Below are 24,814 nucleotides of genomic sequence, written 5' to 3' on the forward strand. Positions count from 1 at the left end.
TGTGGGATTTTGGGGGGCTCTGAGAGGGTTTTGGGGGGGGCTTTTGGGGAGGTTTTAGGGGGGGGTTGGAAGTGTTCGAGAGGGGTTTGGGGGGATCCGGGGGGGTTCTGGGGGGGGGTCCGGGGGTTTTTGGGGATGGGGGGTTCTGGGGGGGGTCCGGGGGTTTTTGGGGGATCCGGGGGGTTCTGGGGGGGATCCGAGGGGTTTGGGGGGGGGGTCCGGAGGTTTTTGGGGGGTTCGGGGGGGGGTTTTTGAAGGGGGGGGTCCGGGAGGTTTTGGGGAGGTCAGGGGGGTTCTGGGGGTGTCCGGGGGTTTTTGGGGAGGGTTCTCCGCCCCTGCTCCCCCCCCAGGTGCAGGGTGCCCCTGAGGGGGGTCCTGAACAGACGCGTCCTGGATGAGGTGGGGGAGGGGCTGGGGGGGTCACTGAGGGGGGGTCTCAAGGGAGGGGGGGTCCCATGGAGTGGGGGGGGGGTCTCAAAGGGGGGGATTTAAAGGGGAGGGGTCCTCACTCAAGGGGGTTCTGACTGAGGGGGGGGGGCTCAAGAGGGGAGATCTTATCGAGGTGGGGGTCTCAGATTGGGGGGGGGTCTCCCGGACTGTGGGGGTCTCGCCAAGTGGGGGGGTCTCGGGGGGGGTCTCTCGGATTGAGGGGGGGGGTCTCCCGTTCCGGGGGTCTCACGGGGGGTCTCCCTTTCCGGGGGTCTCACGGATTGGGGAGGGTCTCACGGGGGGGGTCACTCGGATTGGGGGGGGTCTCACAGATTGAGGGGGGGGTTCTCACGGGGGTCTCCCGGTCCGAGGGTCTCCCGGATTGAGGGGGGGGTCTCCCGTTGCGGGGGTCTCACGGGGGGGTCTCACGGATTGAGGGGGGGTCTCTCGGATTGAGGGGGGGTCTCCCGTTGCGGGGGTCTCACGGATTGAGGGGGGGGTCTCACGTGGGGGGTCTCACGGGGGGGGTCTCTCGGATTGGGGGGGTGTCTCACGGGGGGGGTCTCACGGATTGAGGGGGGGTCTCCCGTTGCGGGGGGTCTCACGGGGGGGGTCTCACGGATTGAGGGGGGGTCTCCCATTGCGGGGGTCTCACGGGGGGGGTCTCACGGATTGAGGGGGGGTCTCCCGTTGCGGGGGTCTCACGGGGGGGGTCTCACGGATTGAGGGGGGGTCTCACGGATTGAGGGGGGTCTCCACGGGGGGGGTCTCACGGATTGAGGGGGGGTCTCACGGGGGGGGTCTCTCGGATTGGGGGGGGGTCTCACGGGGGGGGGGGTCTCACGGATTGAGGGGGGGGGTCTCACGGGGGGGGGTCTCACGGGGGGGGTCTCACGGATTGAGGGGGGGGTCTCACGGATTGAGGGGGGGTCTCACGGGGGGGGTCTCACGGATTGAGGGGGGGTCTCACGGATTGAGGGGGGTCTCACGGGGGGGGTTTCCCGTTCCGGGGGTCTCACCCGGGGGTCTCCCCCGTTCGGGGGTCTCACGGCTCCCCCCGCAGTGGCTGCCCCTGGAGCAGGTGCGCTCGGGCCGGCTCCACGTGCGCCTCGAGGCTCTGGAGCCGCGGCCCAGCCCCGCCCTGCTCGAGCAGGTACCGACCCCTCCCCACACCGGGGCTGGGGGCCCGCCGAGCCCGGACCCCTCCCCACAAACCCCACAGACCCCAAACCCCTCCCATAAACCCCAAACCACCTCCCCATAGACCCCAAACCCCTCCCATAAACCCCAGAGACACCAAACCCCCTCCCCACAGACCCCAAACCCCTCCCCATAAACCCCACAGACACCAAACCCCCTCCCCACAAAACCCCACAGACCCCGAACCCCTTCCCACAAACTCCAAACCCCCTCCCCACAAACCCCACAGACCCCGAACCCCTTCCCACAGACACCAAACCCCCTCCCCATAAACCCCAAACCCCCTCCCCATTAAACCCCAAACCCCTCCCCATAAACCCCAAACCCCTCCCCATAAACCCCACAGACCCCAAACCCCTCCCCATAAACCCCAAACCCCGAACCCTCCCCATAAACCCCAAACCCCTCCCCATAAACCCCACAGACCCCAAACCCCTCCCCATAAACCCCAAACCCCCTCCCCATAAACCCCAAACCCCTCCCCATAAACCCCACAGACACCAAACCCCTCCCATAAACCCCAAACCCCCTCCCCATAAACCCCAAACCCCTCCCCATAAACCCCACAGACCCCAAACCCCTCCCCATAAACCCCACAGACACCCAAACCCCTCCCATAAACCCCACAGACACCAAACCCCCTCCCCATAAACCCCACAGACACCAAACCCCCTCCCAGACAAAACCCCACAGACCCCGAACCCCTTCCCACAAACTCCAAACCCCCTCCCCACAGACCCCAAACCCCCCCCCCACAAACCCCACAGACCCCAAACCCCCCCCCACAAACCCCACAGACCCCAAATCCCCTCCCCAAACCCCCTCCCCACAGACACCAAACCCCCTCCCCACAAACCCCAAACCCCCAGACCCCCGCCAGTCCCAATCCCCACCTCAACAGCCCCATCCCCTCCCCGCCCTCCCGGGGGTCTCCCCGCCCCGCTGCGACCCCCGCCCCACCCGGCTGCCCCCAGGTCGTGCACACCAACAGCCTCCTGCAGCCCGCGCACGGCCCGGAGCTCTCGGCCGCGCTGCTCTCCGTCTTCCTGGACCGAGCCGCCGACCTGCCGGTGAGAGGAGACCCCCCGAATGTCCCCAGGTGTCCCCCCCAAATCCCCCAGGTGACCCTCGCGCTGTCCCCCCAGCTCCGGAAGGGCTCCAAGCCCCCCGCTGCCTTCGCCAGCCTCGCCGTGCGCGACGTCTCCTTCAAGACCAAGGTGAGGCGCGGAGGGGAGGGGGCTCGGGGAGGATTTTTTTTGGGGGGGTTTCGGAGGGTCTCTCACCCCCTGCCGTCCCCCCTCACACCCCCCAGACCTGCGCCCCCTCCACCGAGCCCGTGTGGGATGAAGGCTTCTCCTTCCTCATCAAGCGGCCGCACGTGGAGTCTCTGGAGCTGCAGGTGCTGCCCCGTCCGTGCCCGGGCCGGGGGTCCCGGGGGTCCCGGGGGTCCCGGGGGTCCCGGGGTGGCTCCGAGAGTCTCTGGAGCTGCAGGTGCTGCCCCGTCCGTGCCCGGGCCGGGGGTCCCGGGGGTCCCGGGGGTCCCGGGGGGGCTCCGGGGGTCTCTGGAGCTGCAGGTGCTGCCCCGTCCGTGCCCGGGCCGGGGGTCCCGGGGGTCCCGGGGGGGTTCCGGGGGGGCTCCGGGGGTCTCTGGAGCTGCAGGTGCTGCCCCGTCCGTGCCCGGGCCGGGGGTCCCGGGGGTCTCGGGGGGGTTCCGGGGGTCTCAGAGCTGCGCTGTGCCCGCAGGTGAAGGACGAGGGTGGGCAAGCTCTGGGCAGTCTCAGCTTGCCCCTGGCGGAGCTGCTGGCCCGGGAGGGGCTGGCCATGGACGGCTGGGTCCCGCTGGCCGGGGGCGGCCCCGGCGCTCAGCTCCTGCTGCGGGCGCAGCTCGGGGTGAGTGGAGGTCCCGGGGAGGGGATGGTGGGGGGCGAGGGGAGACCCCCGCTGAGCGCCCCCTCCCCCGGCAGGTGCTGGTGTCGCAGCGGGTGGAGGCGAGCGCTGCCAGCAGAGCCCCCGAGGGGGGGGACACGGAGCCGCGACAGGAGGAGGAGGAGGAGGAGGAGGGTGAAGATGAGGAGCGCGGGGTGGGGGGGCTGCGCCAGCGCCTGCCCCCGGCGGACAGGTGGAGACAAATCCCCCCCTCCCCGGACATCCCAACCCCAAAATCCCCAAATTCTGCAGCCTCCCCCAAACCCCGTTTCGGGGTGCTGACCTTGCGCCCCCGCAGCCGCCCCGAGCCCCCGGAGGGTCCCCGGCTGCAGCTCTCGCTCTGGTACCACCAGGAGCAGCGCAAGCTCGTGGCCATCGTGCACTCCTGCAGGTGAGGACGGGCGGGGGGGGCGCTCCGGACCGCGACCCCCGGGGTTGGGACCCCCGAGCTGAGCCCCCCGACCCCTCCCCAGGGAGCTGCGGGCGGCGGGCAAGGAGCTGCCGGACCCCTACGTGTCCCTGGTGCTGCTCCCCGACCGCAGCCGCGGCACCAAGAGGAAAACGGGCGTGCAGAGGAGGAGCCTGAACCCCGACTTCAACGAGAGGTGAGGGGGGTGCGGGGGTCCCCCGGTGCCGGCCGGTGCCGCCCGCTCCGGCCCAGCAGAGCCCGCTGTGCCCAGGTTCGAGTGGGAGCTGTCCCCGGAGGAGGCGGCGCGGCGCAGGCTGGAGGCCACGGTCAAAACCACGCTGTCCTTCGTGACCCGCGAGAAGGAGGCGCTGGGCAAGGTCCGGGGGGGTCCTGAGGAGGGTCTGGGGGGTCTGGGGGGGTCCTGAGGAGGGTCTGGGGGGTCTGGGGGGGTCCTGAGGAGGGTTTGGGGGGTCTGGGGGCGGCGGGGAGCCCCCCTGAGCCTTTGGTGCCCCGCAGCTCCAGCTGGACCTGGCGCAGGTGGATCTGTCCGAGGGGGGACCGCGCTGGTGAGTGGGGCTGGGGGGGATGTGGGGCTGGGGTCTCAGGGGGTGGGAGGGGGCTCTGGGGGTGGGGAGGGGTCTGTGGGGCTGGGGGTATCTGTGGGGGCTCAGGGGGTGGGAGGGGGCTGTGAGGCTGGGGGTCTGTGGGGCTGGGGGCTCTGGGGGTGGGAGGGGTCTCTGGGTCTGGGGGGGCTCTGGGGGTGGGAGGGGGCTGTGGGGGTCTCTGGGGGGGCTCAGGGGATGGGAGGGGTCTGGGGGGGTCTCTGGGGTGCAGCCAGGGCTGTGTCCCCCCCCGCACCCCCTCATTCCCCCCCCCCATACAGGTACGAGCTGCAGGACGAGCGGAGCATCCCCTAAACCTGGGGACCCCCCCAGACCCCCCAGTCCCCATGGGGAGGGCTCGGGGGGGCTCGGGACCCCCCCGGCTGCTGCCGCCCCCCCCCCCCCCCCGCCGACCAAAGACGCTCCGGGCCGGGCCCCCCCGCGCCCCCCCGAGCCCCCCCGACTGTTACGAACCTCGTGCCTTTCACACCCCCCCGGCACCGCGGGGACCCCCGGGGTTCTGTCCCCCGGTCCCCCCCGCACCCCCCGGGGGACGCTTGTCCGAGCTGCTGCTGCCACCGCCGGGATGTCACCACCGGGATGCCACCGGGATGTCTCCACCGGGATGTCACCGGGATGTCTCCGGGATGTCTCCACCGGGATGTCACCGGGATGTCACCGGGATGTCACCGGGATGTCACCACCGGGATGTCACCGGGGTGTCTCCGGGATGTCTCCACCGGGATGCCACCGGGATGTCACCGGGATGTCACCACTGGGATGTCACCGGGATGTCACCGGGATGTCACCGGGATGTCTCCGGGATGTCACCGGGATGTCACCGGGATGTCACCGGGATGTCTCCGGGATGTCACCGGGATGTCACCGGGATGTCACCGGGATGTCACCGGGATGTCACCGGGATGTCACCGGGATGTCACCGGGATGTCACCGGGATGTCTCCGGGATGTCACCGGGATGTCACCGGGAGGTCACCACCGGGATGTCACCGGGATGTCACCGCCGGGATGTCACCGGGATGTCACCGGGATGCCACCGGGATATCTCCGGGATGTCACCGGGATATCTCCGGGATGTCACCGGGATGTCACCGCGCCGCCACCGCCGCGCCACCCCCTCGCTGCCTTCCCGGGGCTGCGTCCCCGTCCCCTCCCCGCGCTAATAAAGGAGGGAGGACACGGCGGTGGCTTCGTGTGGCCTCGGGGGCTGGGGGGTCCCTTTGGGGGGTCCCTTTGGGGGGTCCCTTTGGGGGGTCCCTTTGGGGGTGTCCTCGTGGGTTCCGGACAGTGAGTGACCACTCCGGGGTGTCCCCCGTGGGGGTGGGTGTCCCTTTGGGGTGTCCCTGTGGAGGGTCCCTTTGGGGTGACCCTTTGGGGGTGTCCTCCATGGGTTCAGGACAGTGAGTGACCACTCCGGGGTGTCCCTTTGGGGATGTCCCCGTGGGAGGGTGGGTGTCCCTTTGGGGTGACCCTTGGGGTGTCCCTTTGGGGTGTCCCTTTGGGGTGACCCTTGGGGTGTCCCTTTGGGGTGTCCCTTTGGGGTGACCCTTGGGGTGTCCCTTTGGGGTGTCCCTTTGGGGTGACCCTTGGGGTGTCCCCCGTGGGTTCCGGACAGGGGGTGACCCCGTGATGTCCCCTGGGGTGTCCCCCAGTGATGCCCCCCGTGGGGTTGGGGTGTCCCCCCCGGTCTGGGGTGTCCCCGTGGGGGGTGGGGTGACCGCTCCGTGCCCATCTATAGCCAAAACATCCCCCGCGGGAAAGGGGCGTGGCCCCGCCCGGCCCCGCCCCCTCATGAATAATTAACACGCTCATTACCGCGGTGACGCAGCCGCGCGGTGACGCCCGAGCGCGCAGGAACGGACGGGAGCGGCCGCCGCCATGGTGGGCACCGGGCACCGGGAGCGAGCACCGGGAGCGAGCACCGGGAACGGGCACCGGGACGGGCACCGGGACGGGCACCGGCAGCGGGACCCGCGGGCGGGGCGGGGGATGCGCGGGCGGGGCGGCGCGGGGGAACCGGGGGGGGGGGCCGCACCGGGGAGAGGGGGGGAGGGCGGGGGGGGACCGGGGGGCCCGGGGGGGGCACCGAGCGCGGGCGGCCGCCCCATCCGCGGGAGATGCCGGTGCCGCCGCCGGTGCCCGCTGACCGCCGCGCTCTCCCCGCAGTGCGACTTCTCGGAGGAGCAGACCGCGGGTGAGTCATCGGCACCGGGCACCGGGCACCGGGCACCGGGAGCGGAGCCCCCTCAAGCTCGGGGGCGGCGAAGGGACCCCCCCGCCCGCTCCCGCCGCTCCCGCCGCTCCCGGCGCTTCCTGCGCGGCCTCGGGCGGGGCCTTTCCCGGGGCAAGGTCCGGCCCGGGCGGGGCCGTTCGTACCGGGGGATGGGGGATGCGGGGCCCGGGGCTGCCGGATCGGGGGTGCGGGACCGGGCCGAGGAACGGGACAGGAACCGGGACCGGGGGGGTTCCGGCCCCTCCTGCGCAATTTGCCCTTATATGGGCATGGCGCGCGCCGGCCGCGCATTCCTGCGGGGCGGCGCCGGCGGATCCCGGAGCGCTCCCGGTTCCGCGGGACCCGCCGGGCTCCTCCCGGTCCCCCGGGATCCATCGGGCCCGGGCAGCATCCCCGAGGGCGGAGGCCCGATCTGCATCCCGGCCGGTGTCGGGTTCCGCCGGGAACCGGATCCACCGGGAAACGGGATCCCGCTGGGAACCGGATCCCGCCGGGAACCGGATCCCGCCGGCGAGCGAAACCCGACCCGGGGCCGAGAGGGGGGCTCTGAAGGGGTCCCGGGGTGCGGCTGTGGGGTCCCCGCGGTGCCGGGGCTGCAGCGGGGTGGGAGGGCCGGCGGGACCTGGAGGAACAAAGCCGGGGGTCTCGGGGGTCTCGGAGGTGCTGACGTGGGGGTCCCGGTGTCCCGGGGGGTCCCGGCTGTACCGGAGTCGGGGTGCCATGGGGGTCCCGGTACGTTCAGGGTCCCGGTGCCTCTGTGGTCCCGTGCACAGGGAGGGTCCCGGTGGTCCCGCACTGACCGGGGGGGTCCCGGTGGTCCCGCACTGACCCGGGGGGGATCCCGGTGTTCCGACACTGACCCGGGGGGTGATCCCGGCACTGACCGGGGGTGTCCCGGTGGTCCCGCACTGACCCGGGGGTGTTCCTGCACTGACCCGGGGGGATCCCGGTGCTCCCGGTGTTCCCGGCACTGATTCGAGGGGTGGTCCCGGTGTTCCCGGTGTTCCCGCACTGACCCCGGGGGGTGGTCCCGGTGTTCCCGGTGGTCCCGCACTGACCCCGGGGGTGGTCCCGGTGTTCCCGCACTGACCCGGGGGGTGGCCCCGATGTTCCCGGTGTTCCTGCACTGACCCGGGGGGATGTTCCCGGTATTCCCGCACTGACCCGAGGGGTGGTCCCGATGTTTCCGGTGGTCCCGCACTGACCCGGGGGTGGTCCCGGTGGTCCCGCACTGACCCGGGGGTGGTCCCGGTGGTCCCGCACTGACCGGGGGGCTCCGGCAGAGTTCAAGGAGGCGTTCCAGCTCTTTGACCGCACGGGCGATGGGAAGATCCTGTACAGCCAGTGCGGGGACGTGATGCGGGCGCTGGGCCAGAACCCCACCAACGCCGAGGTCATGAAGGTGCTGGGCAACCCCAAGAGTGATGGTGAGCTGGGGTAGGGGGGTTCCCCCCATCCTTTCACCCCCCTCAGGACCCCCGGGACCCCCACCCACGGCCCCTGTCGCGCAGAGATGAACGTGAAGACGCTGAGCTTCGAGCAGTTCCTGCCCATGATGCAGACCATCGCCAAGAACAAGGACCAGGGCTGCTTCGAGGATTACGTGGAGGGGCTGAGGGTTTTCGACAAGGAGGGCAACGGCACCGTCATGGGGGCTGAGATCCGCCACGTCCTCGTCACCCTGGGTGAGCCTCGGACCCCCTGGGACCCCCAAATCCCCGGGGTTTCCAGCAGCGAACGGATCCTGCTGGGAAAGGAGCGGGGAGGGGTCTGGAGGGGATCCCGGGGATTTGGGTGTGGGGTCCCAGTGGCTCCTGGAGGGACAGAAATGGGGGGGTTCCGGTGCAGTGGGGGTCCCTGGGGTGCTGCCTGGGGGGGTCCTGGTGTTTTGGTGGTCCTGGAGATGCTGATGGGGGTCCTGAGGGGTCCCTGGGGGGGGGTCCCGGTGTCTTGGTGGTCCTGGAGAGGCTGATGGGGGGTCCTGAGTGATGGGGGGGTCCTGAGGGGTCCCGGAGGTGCTGCCTGGGGGGTCCTGGTGGCTCCAGTCTGGGGCTCTGAGTCCCCCCCAAAGCCCAGGGGTTGCCTGGCAGCCCCGGGGGACCCCCGGCGTGTCCCCCCCAGACCCCCAGGGTGACACTCGGGTGTCCCACAGGGGAGAAGATGACGGAGGAAGAGGTGGAGCAGCTCGTGGCCGGGCACGAGGACAGCAACGGCTGCATCAACTACGAGGGTGAGGCTCGGGGGTCCCGGGGGGGGTCCCGGGGGGGTCCCGGGGGGGGTCCCGGGGGGGTCCCGGGGGGGGCCACCCGCAGCCCCCACTCCCTCCCTGACCATCATGTCTCGTTCCTTCCCCCCAGCCTTTGTGCGACACATCTTGTCAGGGTGACGCCGCAGGGGTAACGCCTCCCCCCGCCCCCTCCTCAGTTATTTCCAGTCCTTTTTTGATTTTTTATTTTTATTTTTACCATTCCTTCCTTTTTTTTTTCCCCCCCTTTTTTTTGTTTTTTTTTTTCTCTCGCCCTGACGTCTTTTTTTTTTTTTTTTTTAAATATTTAAAAAAAAATACGGAAAAAAAAAGGCTGCCTGTTTTTTCCTGTTTTTTTCTGTTTTTTCCTGTTTTTCTTGGTTTTCCTGATTTTCTTGGTTTTCCTGGTTTGCGCTCTCGCCCCTTGGTGCAGCCCCCCCGTCCCCCCCCAAGCCCCGCATGCCCCTCTGCATGGAGCCCCCCCCTTTTGGGGAGGGGGCTGCAGGAGCCCCCCACCCTCTGCCCGCGGGGCTGCCGGGTCCTCCCTGCGCTCTTCAGCCCTTTTGACTTTTTGGTTTTCCTTCCTCTCTCCGGGATTTTGGGGTGGGGGCGCCGGCAGAGCCCTCCTCACCCCCCCCTCTCTCTCTTCTCTCCGCAGAGCTGGTCCGGATGGTGCTGAGCGGCTGAAGACCCCTCCCCATCATTCTGTGCCCCCCACCCCTCGCATCTTCTGTCCCCTCCTCACTCAGTTTTGTGCCTTTTCCCCTCATTTCCGCCACCACAGCCCCCCCCAAAACCCCCAACCCTCAGCCCCACCGGCTAAATTATTGCTCCCACAGCATCCAATAAAATCTGGGAATGGTCACTGTGCCCCCCCAAGCCCCCCCTGTGTGTGTGTGACCCCCTCCCCCAGACAGACCCAGCACCACCAGGCCGCTTCTTCCCGCCCCGGGGACTTGGAATTTTTATTTTTATTGGTTTTTTAAAAAAAGAAACGGGAAAAAAAACAAAACAAGAACTAAAAAAGGGATGAGGATGATGAGGAGGAGGAGGAGGAGCGGGGAGGGGGGGTGGAGAGGGGGTTTTTGGAGGGGGGGGAAATGCCCATGTGCCAGGTGGGATTGGAGCTGTCTCATAAATAACCGGGGGGAGCAGGGGCCCGGCCCCCCCGGGAGACCAACACTTAAATAAAATCCGGGACAATCATAAAAAAATACCAAAGCTGGGGCTGGGGGAGGGCGGGGAGGGTGGGGAGGGGTCCTCGGAGGCGCCTTTTGGGGGGGGGAGGGGTCGGGGCGGGGGGGCTGCGGTGTCCGGGGGGGTCCCGGCCCGGGGCTCACTGCGTGGGGGGCACGGGGGTGGCCGTGCTGGGGGTGGGCACGATGGGGTCCGGCGGCAGGGGGGGACCTTGGTCTGCGGGGAGAAAACACAAAAGAAAAAAAAAAAAAACGGGGGGCAGGGGGGTCAAACCGGGGGGTGGGGGGAGCACAGGAGAGCATCGCCCCTTCCCCACCGTCCATGCACGACCCCCGCCCGCCCCTCGCGCTCCCGATACCCCCAAAATTTCTCACCTGCGAGGAGCCCGGGGTTGGGAAGGAGGCTTCCCTGCACGGCGGCCACGATGGCGGGGCTGTGCGCGGCGGCCGAGCCCCCCGGCAGCGGCGGCGGGGCCGGGTGGGAGTTGGGGGGCAGCCCCCCCACCCCCGGCATGCTGCTGGCCAGGGCCCCATGCAGCGGGAGGGGGGCCGGGTTAGAGGGGAAGGGGTCGCACGGGGGGTTAGCCATGCTCGGGGCCACGGGGGGCGCGGGCAAGCCGAAGGGCAGGGCCGCGGTGGCATTACCGGGCACGGCGGGGTGGCCGCTGCTGCTGCTGCTGCTGCTGCTGCCGCCGCCGCTGCCACCGCCGAGGGTCCCCGCCAGGCTCTGCGAGGGCGGCGGCTGCTGCCCGGGGAATGGTGCCGGGGCTGCGGGGAGAGCGAACGTGAGACCCCCCGGGCTCACCCAGACGCCCCCCGGAGCACCCCTGAGACCCCCACCCTTATCCATCTGCTCTCTGGAGCACCCCTGAGACCCCCGGGCTCACCCAGACACCCCCCGGAGAACCCCTGAGACCCCCACCCTTATCCATCTGCTCTCCGGAGCACCTCTGAGACCCCCTGGGCTCACCCAGACACCCCCCAAGAGCACCCCCGAGATCCCCACCCTTATCCATCTGCTCCCTGGAGCACCCCTGAGACCCCCGGGTTAACCCAGACACCCCTCAGAGCACCCCCGAGACCCCCACCCTTATCCACCCACCCATCAGAGCACCCCTGAGACCCCCACCCTTATCCATCTGCTCCCCGGAGCACCCCTGAGACCCCCCGGGCTCACCCAGACACCCCCTGGAGCTGGGGCTGTGGGGGACAGCACCCCTGAGACCCCCTGGGCTCACCCAGACACCCCCTGGAGCACCCCCGAGACCCCCACCCTTATCCACCGACCCCCCCCAGAGCACCCCTGAGACCCCCGGCCTCAGCCCTGAGCACCAGGGAGAGCAGCACTGAGACCCCACTGTGAGACCCCCACCCTTACCCACCCACCACTCAACGCTGGGGCTGCAGGGGGTGTCAGGGAGCACCCCCCTTCTCAAAACCCGACTGGAGAGACCCCCACCCAAACCCCTCCAGCACCGGGGCTGCAGGGATGGTACCAGTGACAGACCCCAGCACCGAGACCCCCCCTCACCCCATCAACCCCCAACCCTGCTCACCGGCCAGAGCATCAGCGAGCCCCCCACCCCCAAAAAAACCCCCTTTGGAGAGCACCAGCGAGCGCTGAGCCCCCCCAGTGCTGAGCCCCCCCAGCCACCCCCAGAGCCCCCCAGTGCTGAGCCCCCCAGTGCTGAGCCCCCCCAGTGCTGAGCCCCTCAGTGCTGAGCCCCCCAGCGCTGAGCCCCCCAGTGATGAGACCCCCCAGCCACCCCCAGAGCCCCCCAGCGCTGAGCCCTCCAGTGCTGAGCCCCCCAGCGCTGAGCCCCCCCAGCCACCCCCAGAGCCCCCCAGCGCTGAGACCCCCCCAGTGCTGAGCCCCCCCAGCGCTGAGCCCCCCAGTGCTGAGCCCCCCAGTGCTGAGCCCCCCAGTGCTGAGCCCCCAGCCTGAGCCCCCCCAGCCACCCCCAGAGCCCCCCAGTGCTGAGCCCCCCCAGCCACCCCCAGTGCTGAGCCCCCCAGCGCTGAGACCCCCCCAGTGCTGAGCCCCCCAGTGCTGAGCCCCCCAGCGCTGAGCCCCCCAGCGCTGAGACCCCCCAGCCACCCCCGGAGCCCCCCAGCGCTGAGCCCTCCAGTGCTGAGCCCCCCGGCGCTGAGACCCCCAGCGCTGAGCCCCCCAGTGATGAGACCCCCCAGCCACCCCCAGAGCCCCCCAGCGCTGAGCCCCCCAGCGCTGAGCCCCCCAGCGCTGAGCCCCCCCAGCCACCCCCGGATCCCCGACTGACCGTGCGGGACGGCCGGGGCTCCCGGTGGCGGCGGCTGCGGCGGGGGGGCCCCGGGCAGGGGCTGCCCCACGGGCTCGGCGGGGCCCACCATGGCCGGGGCGGGCGGAGCGGCCAGCGGGTGGGCGGCGGGGGCCAGGGGGGCGGCGGCGGCGGGCAGGGGCTGAGCCCCCGGGGGCAGCGGGGGCTGCTGCTGCTGCTGCTGCTGCTGCAGGTGCTGGAAGTGCTGCTGCCGGGCGCGCATCTCCGCGTACTTGAGCTGCTCCATGTGGAACGCCTGGCGGTCGGCCAGCAGCTGCTGCCGCTGGTATTCCAGCTGGGGAAGGGGGGACAGGGGTCAGCGGGGCAGGGAGGGACGGGGACGAGCGGCCGCCACCCCGGCCGGGCACTCACGGCCTCGCGCTCGCGGTCCATGATGGTCTCCAGCTCCTCGAAGTGCCGCAGTTTGATCTCCAGCTTCTTCATCTGCGTCTCCACCAGCAGCGCCACCAGGGACTTGATCTTGCGCTCCTCCACGGCCGCCAGGTGCTGCCGGGGGAGGATGAGGAGGGGTCAGAGTTCACACCTGGAGCGTTCCCCTCCCGCCTTCCCGGAGCCCAGGGCTCACCTTGGCCTTCACGGCGGCGGCGGCCAGCGCGGCGGCGGCGGCCGTGGACAGGTTCCCCTCGCCGATGTCCCGCTCCACCTTGGCCTTGCGCTCGGCCTCGGGCTCCGGGGGCTCCTTGGGCACCTCGTCCGGCCCCTCTTTCACCTCCTTGTCCTTCTCGGGCTCACCTGTGGCCAGGTGGGGCCGTGTCAGCAGCTCCGGGGGGGGGGCTCAGCGTCCCCCCGGCCCTGCCGGCTCCCCGCTCACCTGCGCTGTCACCGTCACCCTTGTCGGGCTCCTTCTCTCCCTCCACCTCCTTCCCCTTCTCCTCCTCCTTCTTGGGGGTCTCCCCGGGTTTCTCCTTGGCCTCCTCCTCGGCGGTGCCATCCCGGGGCTCCTGGGGAAGGACCGGCCCCGTGGGCACCCGAATCCTGCCCCGTCTGCCCCCCCAGACCCCCAGACCCCTTTTACCTTCGCCTCCTTCTTCTCCTCGGCCGGCTGCGCCTCTGCCCGCGCCTCCTCCGCCCCGCTCTCCTCTGGGGACACAAGCCCGGCCTCAGACCGCGGTGTCACCCACCCCAGGACCCCCCGGGACCCCCCGGGACCCCCCGGCCGCGCTGACCGATGCGCTCGGGCTCGTCCGAGGTGGTGCCGGCGATGCCGCTGCTCTCCAGCCCGAAGGCGGGGTCGGCCTTGCCCGTCACCTTGGCCGCCTCCTCCACCTTGCGCACGTGGGCCTCCACCAGCGCCGTGGGCACCTCCTCCTTCATCTTGGAGAATTCCTCTGCGGGCAGAATTCCTCAGCGGGACCCCCAGAGGGAAGCCCGGGACCCCTGGGAGCCGGCCCTGCGTCCCCCAGCCCCGCACATCCCGGCTGGGGCTCAGCCCGGCCCCCCCGGCTCGTCCTGGCTCCCTGCAGGACTGTCCTGGCTGGCTATGGAATGTTCTGGAGGGCTCATCCCATCTCCACGGGAGTTGTTCCGTGGCCCCAGAGGGATGTCCACAGGATCTGGTTGTCTCCCCATCAGCCTCAGCTCAGGTCCCTGCAGGATATCCTACAGGACCCATCCCTCTCCCCACATTCCTCATCCCATCTCCATAGGACTGATCCCATTTTTCTGTAGGATATCCTACAGGACCCATCCCTCTCCCCACATTCCTCATCCCATCTCCATAGGACTGATCCCATTTTTCTGTAGGATATCCTACAGGACCCATCCCTCTCCCCACATTCCTCATCCCATCTCCATAGGACTGATCCCATTTTTCTGTAGGATATCCTATAGGACTCAGCCCTTCTCCCTGCCACATTCTCCTTATTTCCCTAGAGGAACCCCTATAGGACCCATCCCTCTCCCCACACTCCTCCTCCCATCTCCCATGATCTGATGGACTGATCTGATGGACTGATCCCATTTTTCTGTAGGATATCCTATAGGACTCAGCCCTTCTCCCAGCTGAAGTCTTCCCATCTCCCTATAGGGCTCATCCCATCTTCCCCACAGGATCCATCCCTCTCCCTGCAGGACTCCTCACAGTCCCTGTCCCTCTCCCTGCAGGACTCCTCACAGTCCCTGTCCCTCTCCCCATCCCCTCCATCCCCCCCAGCCCCCCCCCCCACCCCCCCCCACCCCCCCAATCCCCCCATCCCCCCCATCCCCCCCACCCCCCCCCAGCCCCCCCATCCCCCCCCGCCCCGTCCATCCCCCCCAGCCCCCCAGCCCCTGCCCACTCCGCGTTACCCAGAGCCGATTTGGCAGCGGCCGAGGCCACGCGCGGATCCACCACGGAGGCCAGGAAGGCCACGGTGCTCATGACGGGGTTGCCCGACTGGCTGAAGGGGATGGGCTGGTAGGCCAGGGGTCCCAGGGAGGCCTCCGAGTCCTCCAGGTAGGGATCCTCGATGGGCAGGCGCAGGAAGTGCAGGATGCACTCGTCCTGCGTGCGGCTGCCCACGTGCTCCGACACCTTGTTCCAGTCGTCCTTGTACATCTCCAGGGCCTGTGGGGCGGGGGAGAGGGGTCAGTGGGGTCTGGCAGCCCTGTCCCCACATTTCCTGTCTAATGTCCCCTGTTCCATGTCCCCTGTCCCCACGTCCCCTTGGTCCCCTGTCCCCATGTCCCCATGTCCCCTGTCCCATGTCCCCTGTCCCATGTCCCCTTGGTCCCCATGTCCCCATGTCCCCATGTCTCCTGTCCCATGTCCTCTGTCCACTTGGTCCCCTGTCCCCATGTCCCCTGTCCCATGTCCCCTGTCCCACGTCCCCTTGGTCCCCTGTCCCCATGTCCCCTGTCCCATGTCCCATGTCCCCTGTCCCATGTCCCCTTGGTCCCCTGTCCCCATGTCCCCTGTCTCCACATCCCCACATCCCCACATCCCATCCCCACATCCCCTGTCCCTATGTCCCCTGTCCCCACATCCCCACGTCCCCTTGATCCCCACATCCCCTTGGTCCCCACGTCCCCTTGGTCCCCACGTCCCCTCGGTCCCCAGGCACCTCCAGCAGCAGCAGCGTCTCCTGCTCCGTCCACTCCCGCGTGGCGCTGGCGGCAGCTTTGCTCTGTGGGGTGAAACGGGGTGTGAGCGGCGGCGGGCGGGGGGCCGGGGGGCCGGGGGGGCCGGGGCCAGGCCCGGGGGGTGCCCACCTTGGACGGGACGTTCTTCTTGGTGTACATGTCGGTGCGGAGCCCGAAGTTCTGCATGTCCGCCGGCTTCTCCTTGCCCTTCTCCGGGAAGTTGAGCATCTGCTGCGAGGCCGAGGTGGGCTGCTGCTGGTGGGGAGAGGGGGACGCGCTGGGCCGGGGGGCGGCGGGGCAGGACATCGGCGTGTCCCTCCTCCCCGCTGATCCCGGAGAAGCCTTCGTGTCACGGTGTCCCCATCACGGCGCTCCCCCGCGCGTCCCTGCTCCCCGGGGCGGGGCGGCATGCGAGGGGGAGGAGGGAAGGAGCCTTCCTCGGCCAGCGGCGGGGGGCACGGACCCCAAGGAGCCGCCTACCAGCTCCGGCTTCCCCTTCACCGTCTCGCTGACCAGCTCCTCCATCTCTTTGCTCTTGCGGCCCGTCTTGGCGTCGCCGTCGCTCTGCCGGCCCTGAGGCACGGATCGAAGCTGTGCATCGCCCACCCCCCGCCCCACCCCGCGCCCGGCCCCCGCGGGGACCGGGGGGCGGCAGGGGGGGGTCGCGGCTGGGAGGGGTCCCCGGCACCCACCTGGGGCGTCTTGGGCTGCAGCGGCACCAGCCCCGAGGGGGTGTCGGCCAGCACGTGGAAGTGAGAGGTGGGCGGGGGGCCCATGGGGGTGGGCCGGCTCTCGGCGTCCACCTGGTAGTTGATGAGGCCCCACTGCTCCAGGAAGGCGTGGACCCTGTGGAGAGCTGCGGTCAGAGCCCGTGGGGCTGGACAGAAATCAGTGCCAACTGACCACTGTGTCCCATGGAACTGGACAGTCAGCAATGCCAACTGACCACCATGATCCATGGAACTGGACAGAAATCAGTGCCAACTGACCACCACAACCCATGGAACTGGACAGTCAGCAGTGCCAACTGACCACTGTGTCCCATGGAACTGGACAGTCAGCAGTGCCAACTGACCACTGTGACCCACAGAACTGGACAGTCAGCAATGCCAACTGACCACTGTGTCCCATGGAACTGGACAGTTAGCAATGCCAACTGACCACCATGATCCATGGAACTGGACAGTCAGCAATGCCAACTGACCACCATGATCCATGGAACTGGACAGTTAGCAATGCCAACTGACCACCATGATCCATGGAACTGGACAGTCAGCAATGCCAACTGACCACCATGATCCATGGAACTGGACAGTCAGCAGTGCCAACTGACCACTGTGACCCACAGAACTGGACAGTCAGCAATGCCAACTGACCACCATGATCCATGGAACTGGACAGTCAGCAATGCCAACTGACCACCATGATCCATGGAACTGGACAGTCAGCAGTGCCAACTGACCACCATGATCCATGGAACTGGACAGTCAGCAGTGCCAACTGACCACCATGATCCATGGAACTGGACAGTTAGCAATGCCAACTGACCACCATGATCCATGGAACTGGACAGTCAGCAGTGCCAACTGACCACCATGATCCATGGAACTGGACAGTCAGCAGTGCCAACTGACCACCATGATCCATGGAACTGGACAGACAGCAATGCCAACTGACCACCATGACCCATGGAACTGGACAGAAATCAGTGCCAACTGACCACTGTGTCCCATGGAACTGGACAGAAATCAGTGCCAACTGACCACTGTGACCCACAGAACTGGACAGTCAGCAATGCCAACTGACCACTGTGTCCCATGGAACTGGACAGTCAGCAATGCCAACTGACCACCATGATCCATGGAACTGGACAGACAGCAATGCCAACTGACCACCATGATCCATGGAACTGGACAGTCAGCAGTGCCAACTGACCACTGTGACCCACAGAACTGGACAGACAGCAGTGCCAGGGTGCCAACTGACCACTGTGTCCCATGGAACTGGACAGAAATCAGTGCCAACTGACCACCATGATCCATGGAACTGGACAGACAGCAATGCCAACTGACCACTGTGACCCACAGAACTGGACAGTCAGCAATGCCAACTGACCACTGTGACCCACAGAACTGGACAGAAATCAGTGCCAACTGACCACTGTGTCCCATGGAACTGGACAGTCAGCAATGCCAACTGACCACCATGATCCACGGAACTGGACAGAAATCAGTGCCAACTGACCACTGTGACCCACAGAACTGGACAGTCAGCAATGCCAACTGACCACCATGATCCACGGAACTGGACAGACAGCAGTGCCAGGGTGCCAGCTGACCACCCTGTGGACCCCCCAGTGCCACTGCCACCCCCAGGGTGCCAAAATGATCCCCCTGTGCCACTGACACCAAATCCCTGCCACACCTGGGGTGCCACACTGACCCCTCAGCACTGTGCTCTGCCAGCCCTGGCTGCCACACTGACCACCCAGCAGCCCTGGGTGCCACACTGACCATCACCACCAGCACTGAGGTGCTGAACCCCAACCTTGCCAGCACCAGCCCCCTGTGGGATTGGGGTGCCAACCCCTAACCCCCACCATCACCAGACCCCTGGCAGGATTGGGGTGCCAAACCAACCCCTAACCATGACCAGCACTGGACTCTGTGGGATTGGGGTGCCACACCAACCCCTAAACACAATCAGCACCAGCCCCATGTGGGATTGGGGTGCCAAACCAACCCCTAACCATGACCAGCACCAGACCCCTGGCAGGATTGGGGTGCCACACCAACCCCTAACCACAAGCAGCAGGATTGGGGTACCACACCAACCCCTAACCCCCACCCACACCAGACCCCTGGCAGCCCCGGGGTGCCCAGCCCGTGGCCAGCCCCCGGCCGGACCCACCGCATGATGGCACAGACGTCGCCGGCCAGGTTGCGCCGGCAGGCCGTGGAGGTCAGGTACTCCTGCGGGTTCAGCCGGTACGTGTCGATCATGAAGTTACGGTAGGCCAGGTATCTGTGGGGGGCACGGGGGGTGGGCTCAGCGCCGGGCACGGCCCCGGGGGGCTGCGGGCAGGCGGGGACGGGGGTGGGGGTTTGGCCTCACATCTCGGGGGTCTTGGATTTGTTTTTGCCGTTGAAGAACTCGGGCAGGGCGCGGCGCTCGATGGCGTGGACGCTGCGGGAGGAGAGGCTCGGGGAGGGCTCCGGGAGCAGCCTCCTCATCCTCAGCTGATGAAGGGCGGCTCGGGAGCCCCTGGCCGTGCTGGCTGTACCTGTTGTAGTCGAACCAGGCGGCGTAGCTGGGGATGATGATGTGGTGGGTCTGCTCTGTCACGTTGTCCTCGTGCAGGTCGGGGTTCTTGGCCTGCTCCCCTTTGCTGCCCGTGCCGTTCTCCTCCTCGTCCTGCCCCACACAGCAGCACCCCATGGGCAAAGGGACCCCCTTCAGCGCCCCTCATCATCCTCACCCACAGCGGGATGAGACCGAGGGCCCCGGCTGCAGCCCCAGGGGTGAGGGGAAGGGCAGAAAAGAGCGTTTTTCCACCCAAAAGAGGGACGAGGACTGAGAGAGAAGCGGGTGATCCCTGAGCAACGCTGGGAACGCCTTCCTCACCTTGCCGGCTGTCTCCATGCTCTCGTCTTCCTGCTCATCTGGAAGGGAGGACAGGGGTGGGTTTGGGCACCGCCAGGCCGGGGGTCCTGGGGCTCTGCTGGGGCTCCTCAGACTCACCCAGGTCTGTCATGGTGCCCCCCTTGACGGGCGCCGACTCCGAGTCCTTCTTGGTGTTGACTGTGGGGGGGAAAGCGGTGCTGAGCACCCTGGGGACCCCTCCCACAACTGCTGGGGACCCCGGGGGGTGGCTGCTGCCCCCCACACTGACCCGTTTTGGGCAGGGTGACCTCCTCCACGTTGGGGACGGGCGAGGGCTCGTCCATGTCCTTGGTCAGGTCCTCCTGCTCCTCCTCGCGGTGCCCACGCTTGGATTTGTTGTAGGGGGTGGAGGGTCTGCCGAGGGAGAGACCCCCCCCCCCAGTCACCACAGACCCCCAGGGCTGAATTCCACACCCCCAGACCCCCCCAAATCCCCCCAGCTCACCCCTTCTTCGCATTCTTCTTCTTGGCCTCGGGGGTGGGCGAGGGGGAGGGCGAGCGCTTCCTCTTCTTGTAGTTGCCCCCCTTCTTGTCCCGCCGGTCCGAGTCGGGGCTGTTCACCTGGGGGGCACCGTGGGGGTCCTGCTGAGCAGGGTGAGACCCCCCCAGGACCCCTCCCCGAGGGGCTCTGAGCTTGCTCTGACCTCGTCCGTCAGGGTCTTGGCCGAGATCTTCTTCCTGCGGGTGACGGGGCTCTTCTCGTCCGTCACCTCGTAATCCTCCTCGTTCATCCACTCGTTGAAGGTGTCCGTGTCCAGGATCCACTTGGCGTGGACCTGCCGGGCAGGGGGGTGGCTGGGTCAGCCCAGGGAGGGGGGCTCCAGCTTCCCCCCAAGCCTGGGGGTCCCCCCCGGTACCTTCCGGGGCTTCTCCGGTGTCGGGGGATCCTCCACGGACGCCTCGATCTCGCTGGCCGGGATCCAGGTGTCGTAGCTGGGGAGGGGATGGGGTCAGTGTGGAACCCACAGCGATTTGGGGGGACTGGGGGTGGTCCCCGAAATCTTCATCCCCCCCTCACCTGTCGGGGTAGTACCCCCAGTGCAGCAGCACCTGCTTGTCACGCTTCATGACGGGCCGGACCCACTCCTCTGTGGGGCACACGGGGCTGAGCAGGGATCCTCGGCATCCTCCAGCCCCCCAAACTCCCCTCCTGCACCCACCTTCCTCTGGAGCCCCCCAGAGCCCCCCGTGAGCCCCCCAAACTCCCCTCCTGCACCCACCTTCCTATGGAGCCCCCCGTGAGCCCCCCAGAGCCCCCCCAAATTCCCCTCCCACACCCACCTTCCTCTGGAGCCCCCTGTGAGCCCCTCAGAGCCCCCCAGAGCCCCCCAAACTCCCCACCTTCCTCCAGGTTCCCGGGCACGGGGCAGACGATGTGGGACGCGTTGCTCTTGTCCTCGGTCACGGTGCCCTGTGACAGCCAGGGGACGATCCCAGGGCTAAATAGCGGGGTGAGGGCTGGGATGAGCCCCCCCCGAGCCCCCCAGCCCGGCACTGCCACCCACCTGGTGCCTCTTGACGATGTCCTTGAGCTTCCCCAGCAGTTTGGGCTCGATCTCCTGGTGCAGGAAGATGTTGGGCCGAGCCAGGCAGTTGTTCTGGGGAGGGAGGAGGAGACAGAGCTCCTGTGAGCTGAGCAGGGTGGGGGGCACAGCGTGGGGGTCCTGGGGTGGGGGTCCCAGGGGTGGGGGGGCGGGTCAGGCCCGTGGGCTCTTACCTGCACCAGGGATTTCTCGATGGTCATGAACATCTCCACGTTGCGGTCCATGCGCGAGGGATTCTGGAAATCGAAACGCCGCCTTATTGGAAGAAAAGAGCGACTCTCATGAAAGCCACAGCTCGGGTCTCCTCGTCAGCACCCGAAATTTGGGGGGAGGGGAGGTGGGCCACGTGCCTGGACCCCATCAGGGTCCCCACAGTGACACAGGGGGACACGTCCCAGCGCCTGTTTGCTCTGGGGGTGACAGCCCCACAACCGCCCCACCCCGGGCACCCCCGGCCGAGGCCACCCCGGGGCGTTCCCAGGGAGGGGACCCCCACCCCTGTCCCCCCCAGGACCCCCGATGGGTGCAGGTGGGTGCTCACCATCCTTGGTCGCTCTTGAATTTATAGGCGGCTGCCAGGATGTGGCACAGGGCTCCCCCCGCCTTGAAATCCAGGAAGCATTTGATCTGGAACAGGAGAGGGGGTCAGGGGGACAGGGACACTGCGCTGGGGGGGTGACATCTCCTCCTCGGGGTGACATCCCCTTGTTAGGGTGACATCCCCATGCCAGGGTGACATCCCCATGTCTGGGTGACATCCCCATGCCAGGGTGACATCCCCATGTCTGGGTGACATCCCCGTGTCTGGGTGACATCCTGATACCAGGGTGACATCCCCATGTCTGGGTGACATCCCTGTGTCTGGGTGCCATCCCTGTGTCTGGGTGACATCCCAATACCAGGGTGACATCCCCATTTTAGGGTGACATCCCATGTCTAGGTGCCATCCCCATGCCAGGGTGACACCCCCTCATAGGGTGCCATCCCTTTGTTGGGGTGGCATCCCCGTGTTTAGGTGACATCCCCCTGTCTGGGTGACATTCCCTTGTCAGGGTGACATTCCCATGTCTGGGTGACATCCCCCTGTCCGGGTGACGTTCCCTTGTCAGGGTGACATCCCCACTAATTGGGGCCACACCCCCTCATCAGGGTGCCATCCCCTCCCGGGGTGACATCCCCTCGTCCAGCTGTCCCATCCCCATCTCTGGCTGCCATCCCCTTGTTGGGGTGACATCCCCTCGTCAGGGTGACACCCCCTCATTGGGTGCCATCCCCTTGTTGGGGTGACATTCCCCTGTCAGGGTGACATTCCCTTGTTGGGGTGACATTCCCCTGTCAGGGTGACACCCCCTCACTGGGGTGCCATCCCCTCTGCCAGGTGCCACCTCCTTGGGCTGTCCCCAAGCTGGGATGGAGTCCCCGCAGTGCTGTCCCCAGCTGGGGACCTGTCCCTGCACGGGGACATTGTCCCCAGCTCCTTTTGGGGGGCTGTCCTGGGGTCCCCAGGGCAGTGTCCAGCGCTGTTGGGGTGCTCCTGGCAGGGCACTGTCCCTGTGTGGGGACGCTGTCCCCTGTGCCTTGGGGACAGTTCCCGCTGTCCCCAGCACGCCAGGGCATGTCCCCGAGCAGGGCACTGCCACTGGCTGCTGTCCATGGTCAGCTGCTGTCCCCGAGTCACCCGAATGCTGAACGGTGTCACCAGTGCCATGTCCTGCTGGTCCTGCTCGTTGTGTCCCCAGTTCTCTGGGGCTGTCCCCAGGTCTTTGGGGACATTGGGGACATGTCCCCAGGGGTGTCCCCCTGTCTCTGGGGCACCGTACCTGCTCAGGACCTTGTCCCTGGTCATTATTGTCCTTGTCCCCTTTTCCATGGGGCTCTGCCCCAAGGTTTGGGGTGCTGCTTCTGCATATTTGGGATGCTGTCCCCATCCAGGCCTTGTCCCCACCTCACTGGGGCCCTGTCCCTGGGCTCTGTCCCCAAGTACTGGGGGTCTGTTCCCAAGGACTCAGATTCTGTCCCTGGGTATTGGGGTGCTGTCCCCGCTCAGGGCTTCATCCCCTGTTCTTTGGGGCTTTTTTGGGGGGGCTCTGGGGCCTCCTTCCCACTCATATTTGTCCCCAGGATTTTGGGGCGCTGCCTGTGGGTCACCGGGGCCTTGTGTCAGGGTCACCGGGGTCTGTCCCCAGGCCTTTAGGGCACTGTCCCAGCTCAGCAGGGTGATCAGGGCCATGTCCCCAAATCACTGGGGCTCTGTCCCTGGGTACTGGGGTGCTGTCCCCACATCTCTGGGGCTCTGTCCCTGCTCAGGGTCCTGTCCCTGGTCAGCAGAACCCTGTCCCCAGCTACTGGGGCTCTGTCCCTGGCTATTGAGGGGACATCCCGAGTACTGGGATGCTTTCCCTGGATATTGGGGTGCTGTCCCCAATCAGGGCTTTGGGGCTCAGCTTCTCTGGGGCTCCTGCCTGGATCTCCAGGGCCATTCCTGCACCTTTGGGGCACCATCCCTGCTCAGAGCCTTGTCCCTGCCCATCAGGGCCATGTCCCCAGCTCTGTGGGGCTGTCCCTGCCCATCAGGGCCATGTCCCCAGCTCTGTGGGGCTGTCCCTGCCCATCAGGGCCATGTCCCCAGCTCTGTGGGGCTGTCCCTGTTCATCAGGGCCATGTCCCCAGCTCTGTGGGGCTGTCCCTGCCCATCAGGGCCATGTCCCCAGCTCTGTGGGGCTGTCCCTGCCCATCAGGGCCATGTCCCCAGCTCTGTGGGGCTGTCCCTGCCCATCAGGGCCATGTCCCCAGCTTTGTGGGGCTGTCCCTGCCCATCAGGGCCATGTCCCCAGCTCTGTGGGGCTGTCCCTGCCCATCAGGGCCATGTCCCCAGCTCTGTGGGGTGCTGTCCCCACGTCTTTGAGGTGCTCTCCCCAATCTGGGCTTTGTCCCCCCGTTCTCCGGGGCTCTTCCCCAGCTCACCCCCGGCCCACGAGGGTCCATCCCCGCTCCCCCGGGGCACCGTCCCTGCTCTGAGCCTTGTCCCCGGCTCCCCGCGTGTCCCCCTCCCGCCCCGCCGGGGCCCGGCCGCCGCGTCCCCGCGTCCCCCCGCGGCTCTCACCGGCAGCTTGGTGAGGGGCGCGTTGCTGACGTGCTTCCCGAACACCTCCTCCTGGAACTGCAGCAGCTGCACCACCAGGCTCGACAGCGACTTGTTGGTGGGGGGCTCGGCCTGGATGTACTGCGGGGCCGGGGGCTCAGCGCGGCCGCCGGGGCCGCTGAGGGGAGGGGGGGGGCGCGATGGCGGCGGCGGCGCCGTGACAGGCCGGGCCCGGCGGGGCGGGGGGCGGCGGCGGCCCCGCGGTTCCGCGGACCTACCTTCTTGTAGTTCTTGCCGAGCCAGAGCCGCACGTTGTCGAACTGGCTGACGGTGTCCGAGGCCTCGTAGTACTTGACGTTGGGGCCGCCGTCCTTCTTCCGCACCGCCATCTTGAGCGGGCCGGGCCGCGCCGCCGCCCCCGCCCGCCACTGCCGCCCCCTGCCGGCCCCGCGCCGCCACTGCCGCGCCCGCCGCCGCCGCCTCCGCTCGCTGTCCCCCCTGTCCTCGCTGGCTCCGCCGTCCCCCCCGCTCGCACCGGCCCCGCTCGCTGTTACGGCCCCGCCGCCCCTCTCGGGGCTCTCCCGTTCCCGCACTGCCGCTCCCGCCGCCCCCCCTGCCGCCCCCTGCCGGTGCCGCTCCCGCACTGCCGCCTCCCCCGCTCCCGCCCGCTGCTGCCGGTGCCGGCCGCTGCTCCCGCTCCCGCACCGCCGCCCCCGATCGTAGTTCCCGGGCCCGATCGTAGTTCCCGGGCCCGATCGTTGTTCCCAGGCCCGATCGTTGTTCCCAGGCCCGATCGTCGTTCCCGGCCCCGCCGGCCTCGTTCTACCGCCCGCCGCCGGTCCCGCCGCGCCCGCCACCGCCTCCTGCTGGTCCCGCTCCCGCCGCTC

The 24,814-nt window shown here is 68.0% G+C and overlaps 3 protein-coding genes across 4 annotated transcripts in view; 2 read left to right on the plus strand and 1 right to left on the minus strand.

Annotated features, from left to right (window-relative positions):
• ESPL1 (extra spindle pole bodies like 1, separase) overlaps nt 1-4,987 on the plus strand; it is a 24,849-nt gene extending 19,862 nt beyond the window's left edge. The window contains exons 19-31 of the mRNA XM_088068722.1: nt 258-283; nt 351-399; nt 1,493-1,582; nt 2,604-2,699; nt 2,775-2,846; nt 2,942-3,028; nt 3,373-3,519; nt 3,594-3,748; nt 3,854-3,946; nt 4,029-4,160; nt 4,236-4,341; nt 4,481-4,530; nt 4,848-4,987. Of these exons, the coding sequence (XP_087924848.1) occupies nt 258-283; nt 351-399; nt 1,493-1,582; nt 2,604-2,699; nt 2,775-2,846; nt 2,942-3,028; nt 3,373-3,519; nt 3,594-3,748; nt 3,854-3,946; nt 4,029-4,160; nt 4,236-4,341; nt 4,481-4,530; nt 4,848-4,881 (1,137 nt within the window). The 3' untranslated portion in view covers nt 4,882-4,987. The remainder of the gene's footprint in view (nt 1-257; nt 284-350; nt 400-1,492; nt 1,583-2,603; nt 2,700-2,774; nt 2,847-2,941; nt 3,029-3,372; nt 3,520-3,593; nt 3,749-3,853; nt 3,947-4,028; nt 4,161-4,235; nt 4,342-4,480; nt 4,531-4,847) is intronic.
• Nucleotides 4,988-6,354: 1,367 nt separating this feature from the next.
• MYL6 (myosin light chain 6) lies at nt 6,355-9,929 on the plus strand. Of its 2 annotated transcripts, XM_014262348.2 has the most exons (7): nt 6,355-6,467; nt 6,753-6,780; nt 8,103-8,246; nt 8,331-8,504; nt 8,972-9,049; nt 9,177-9,215; nt 9,723-9,929. In XM_014262348.2, the coding sequence occupies exons 1-6, from the start codon at nt 6,465-6,467 to the stop codon at nt 9,203-9,205; spliced, it is 456 nt and encodes a 151-aa protein (XP_014117823.1). In that variant the 5' UTR covers nt 6,355-6,464; the 3' UTR covers nt 9,206-9,215; nt 9,723-9,929. The 2 variants fall into 2 exon arrangements, with proteins under 2 accessions (XP_014117823.1, XP_005533906.1); XM_005533849.3 differs by lacking the exon at nt 9,177-9,215.
• Nucleotides 9,930-10,338: 409 nt separating this feature from the next.
• On the minus strand, nt 10,339-24,336 carry SMARCC2 (SWI/SNF related BAF chromatin remodeling complex subunit C2). The gene is made up of 29 exons (XM_088068767.1): nt 24,206-24,336; nt 23,949-24,068; nt 21,387-21,472; nt 21,019-21,100; nt 20,807-20,899; nt 20,643-20,712; nt 20,320-20,389; nt 20,159-20,234; nt 19,946-20,077; nt 19,747-19,862; nt 19,531-19,655; nt 19,380-19,439; nt 19,263-19,300; nt 18,922-19,052; nt 18,753-18,824; nt 18,549-18,662; nt 16,331-16,484; nt 16,119-16,211; nt 15,768-15,890; nt 15,620-15,682; nt 14,865-15,123; nt 13,745-13,906; nt 13,594-13,658; nt 13,390-13,519; nt 13,144-13,310; nt 12,930-13,064; nt 12,540-12,852; nt 10,636-11,028; nt 10,339-10,477 (listed from the first exon to the last, which is right to left on the minus strand). Exons 1-29 carry the CDS (start codon nt 24,314-24,316, stop codon nt 10,401-10,403), a joined length of 3,630 nt encoding a protein of 1,209 aa, XP_087924893.1. The 5' UTR covers nt 24,317-24,336; the 3' UTR covers nt 10,339-10,400.
• Nucleotides 24,337-24,814: the final 478 nt, after the last annotated feature.

The sequence above is a fragment of the Pseudopodoces humilis genome, chromosome 32, assembly GCF_049639895.1.
Source record: "Pseudopodoces humilis isolate 2021_Gansu_Grassland_sample_001 chromosome 32, ASM4963989v1, whole genome shotgun sequence".
Lineage (NCBI taxonomy): Eukaryota > Metazoa > Chordata > Aves > Passeriformes > Paridae > Pseudopodoces > Pseudopodoces humilis.

Excerpts from the sequence above, each read along its gene's own strand:
- MYL6 (XM_014262348.2), top strand. Across the intron at positions 8,505-8,971 it reads CCACGTCCTCGTCACCCTGG|GGGAGAAGATGACGGAGGAA; the intron begins GTGAGCCTCGGA and ends GGTGTCCCACAG. Across the intron at positions 9,050-9,176 it reads CGGCTGCATCAACTACGAGG|CCTTTGTGCGACACATCTTG; the intron begins GTGAGGCTCGGG and ends CCTTCCCCCCAG.
- SMARCC2 (XM_088068767.1), bottom strand. The coding sequence starts at position 24,316 with ATGGCGGTGCGGAAGAAGGACGGCGGCCCCAACGTCAAGTACTACGAG. Across the intron at positions 19,863-19,945 it reads CCAAGACCCTGACGGACGAG|GTGAACAGCCCCGACTCGGA; the intron begins GTCAGAGCAAGC and ends GGTGCCCCCCAG. Across the intron at positions 16,485-18,548 it reads GACGTCTGTGCCATCATGCG|GGTCCACGCCTTCCTGGAGC; the intron begins GTGGGTCCGGCC and ends AGCTCTCCACAG.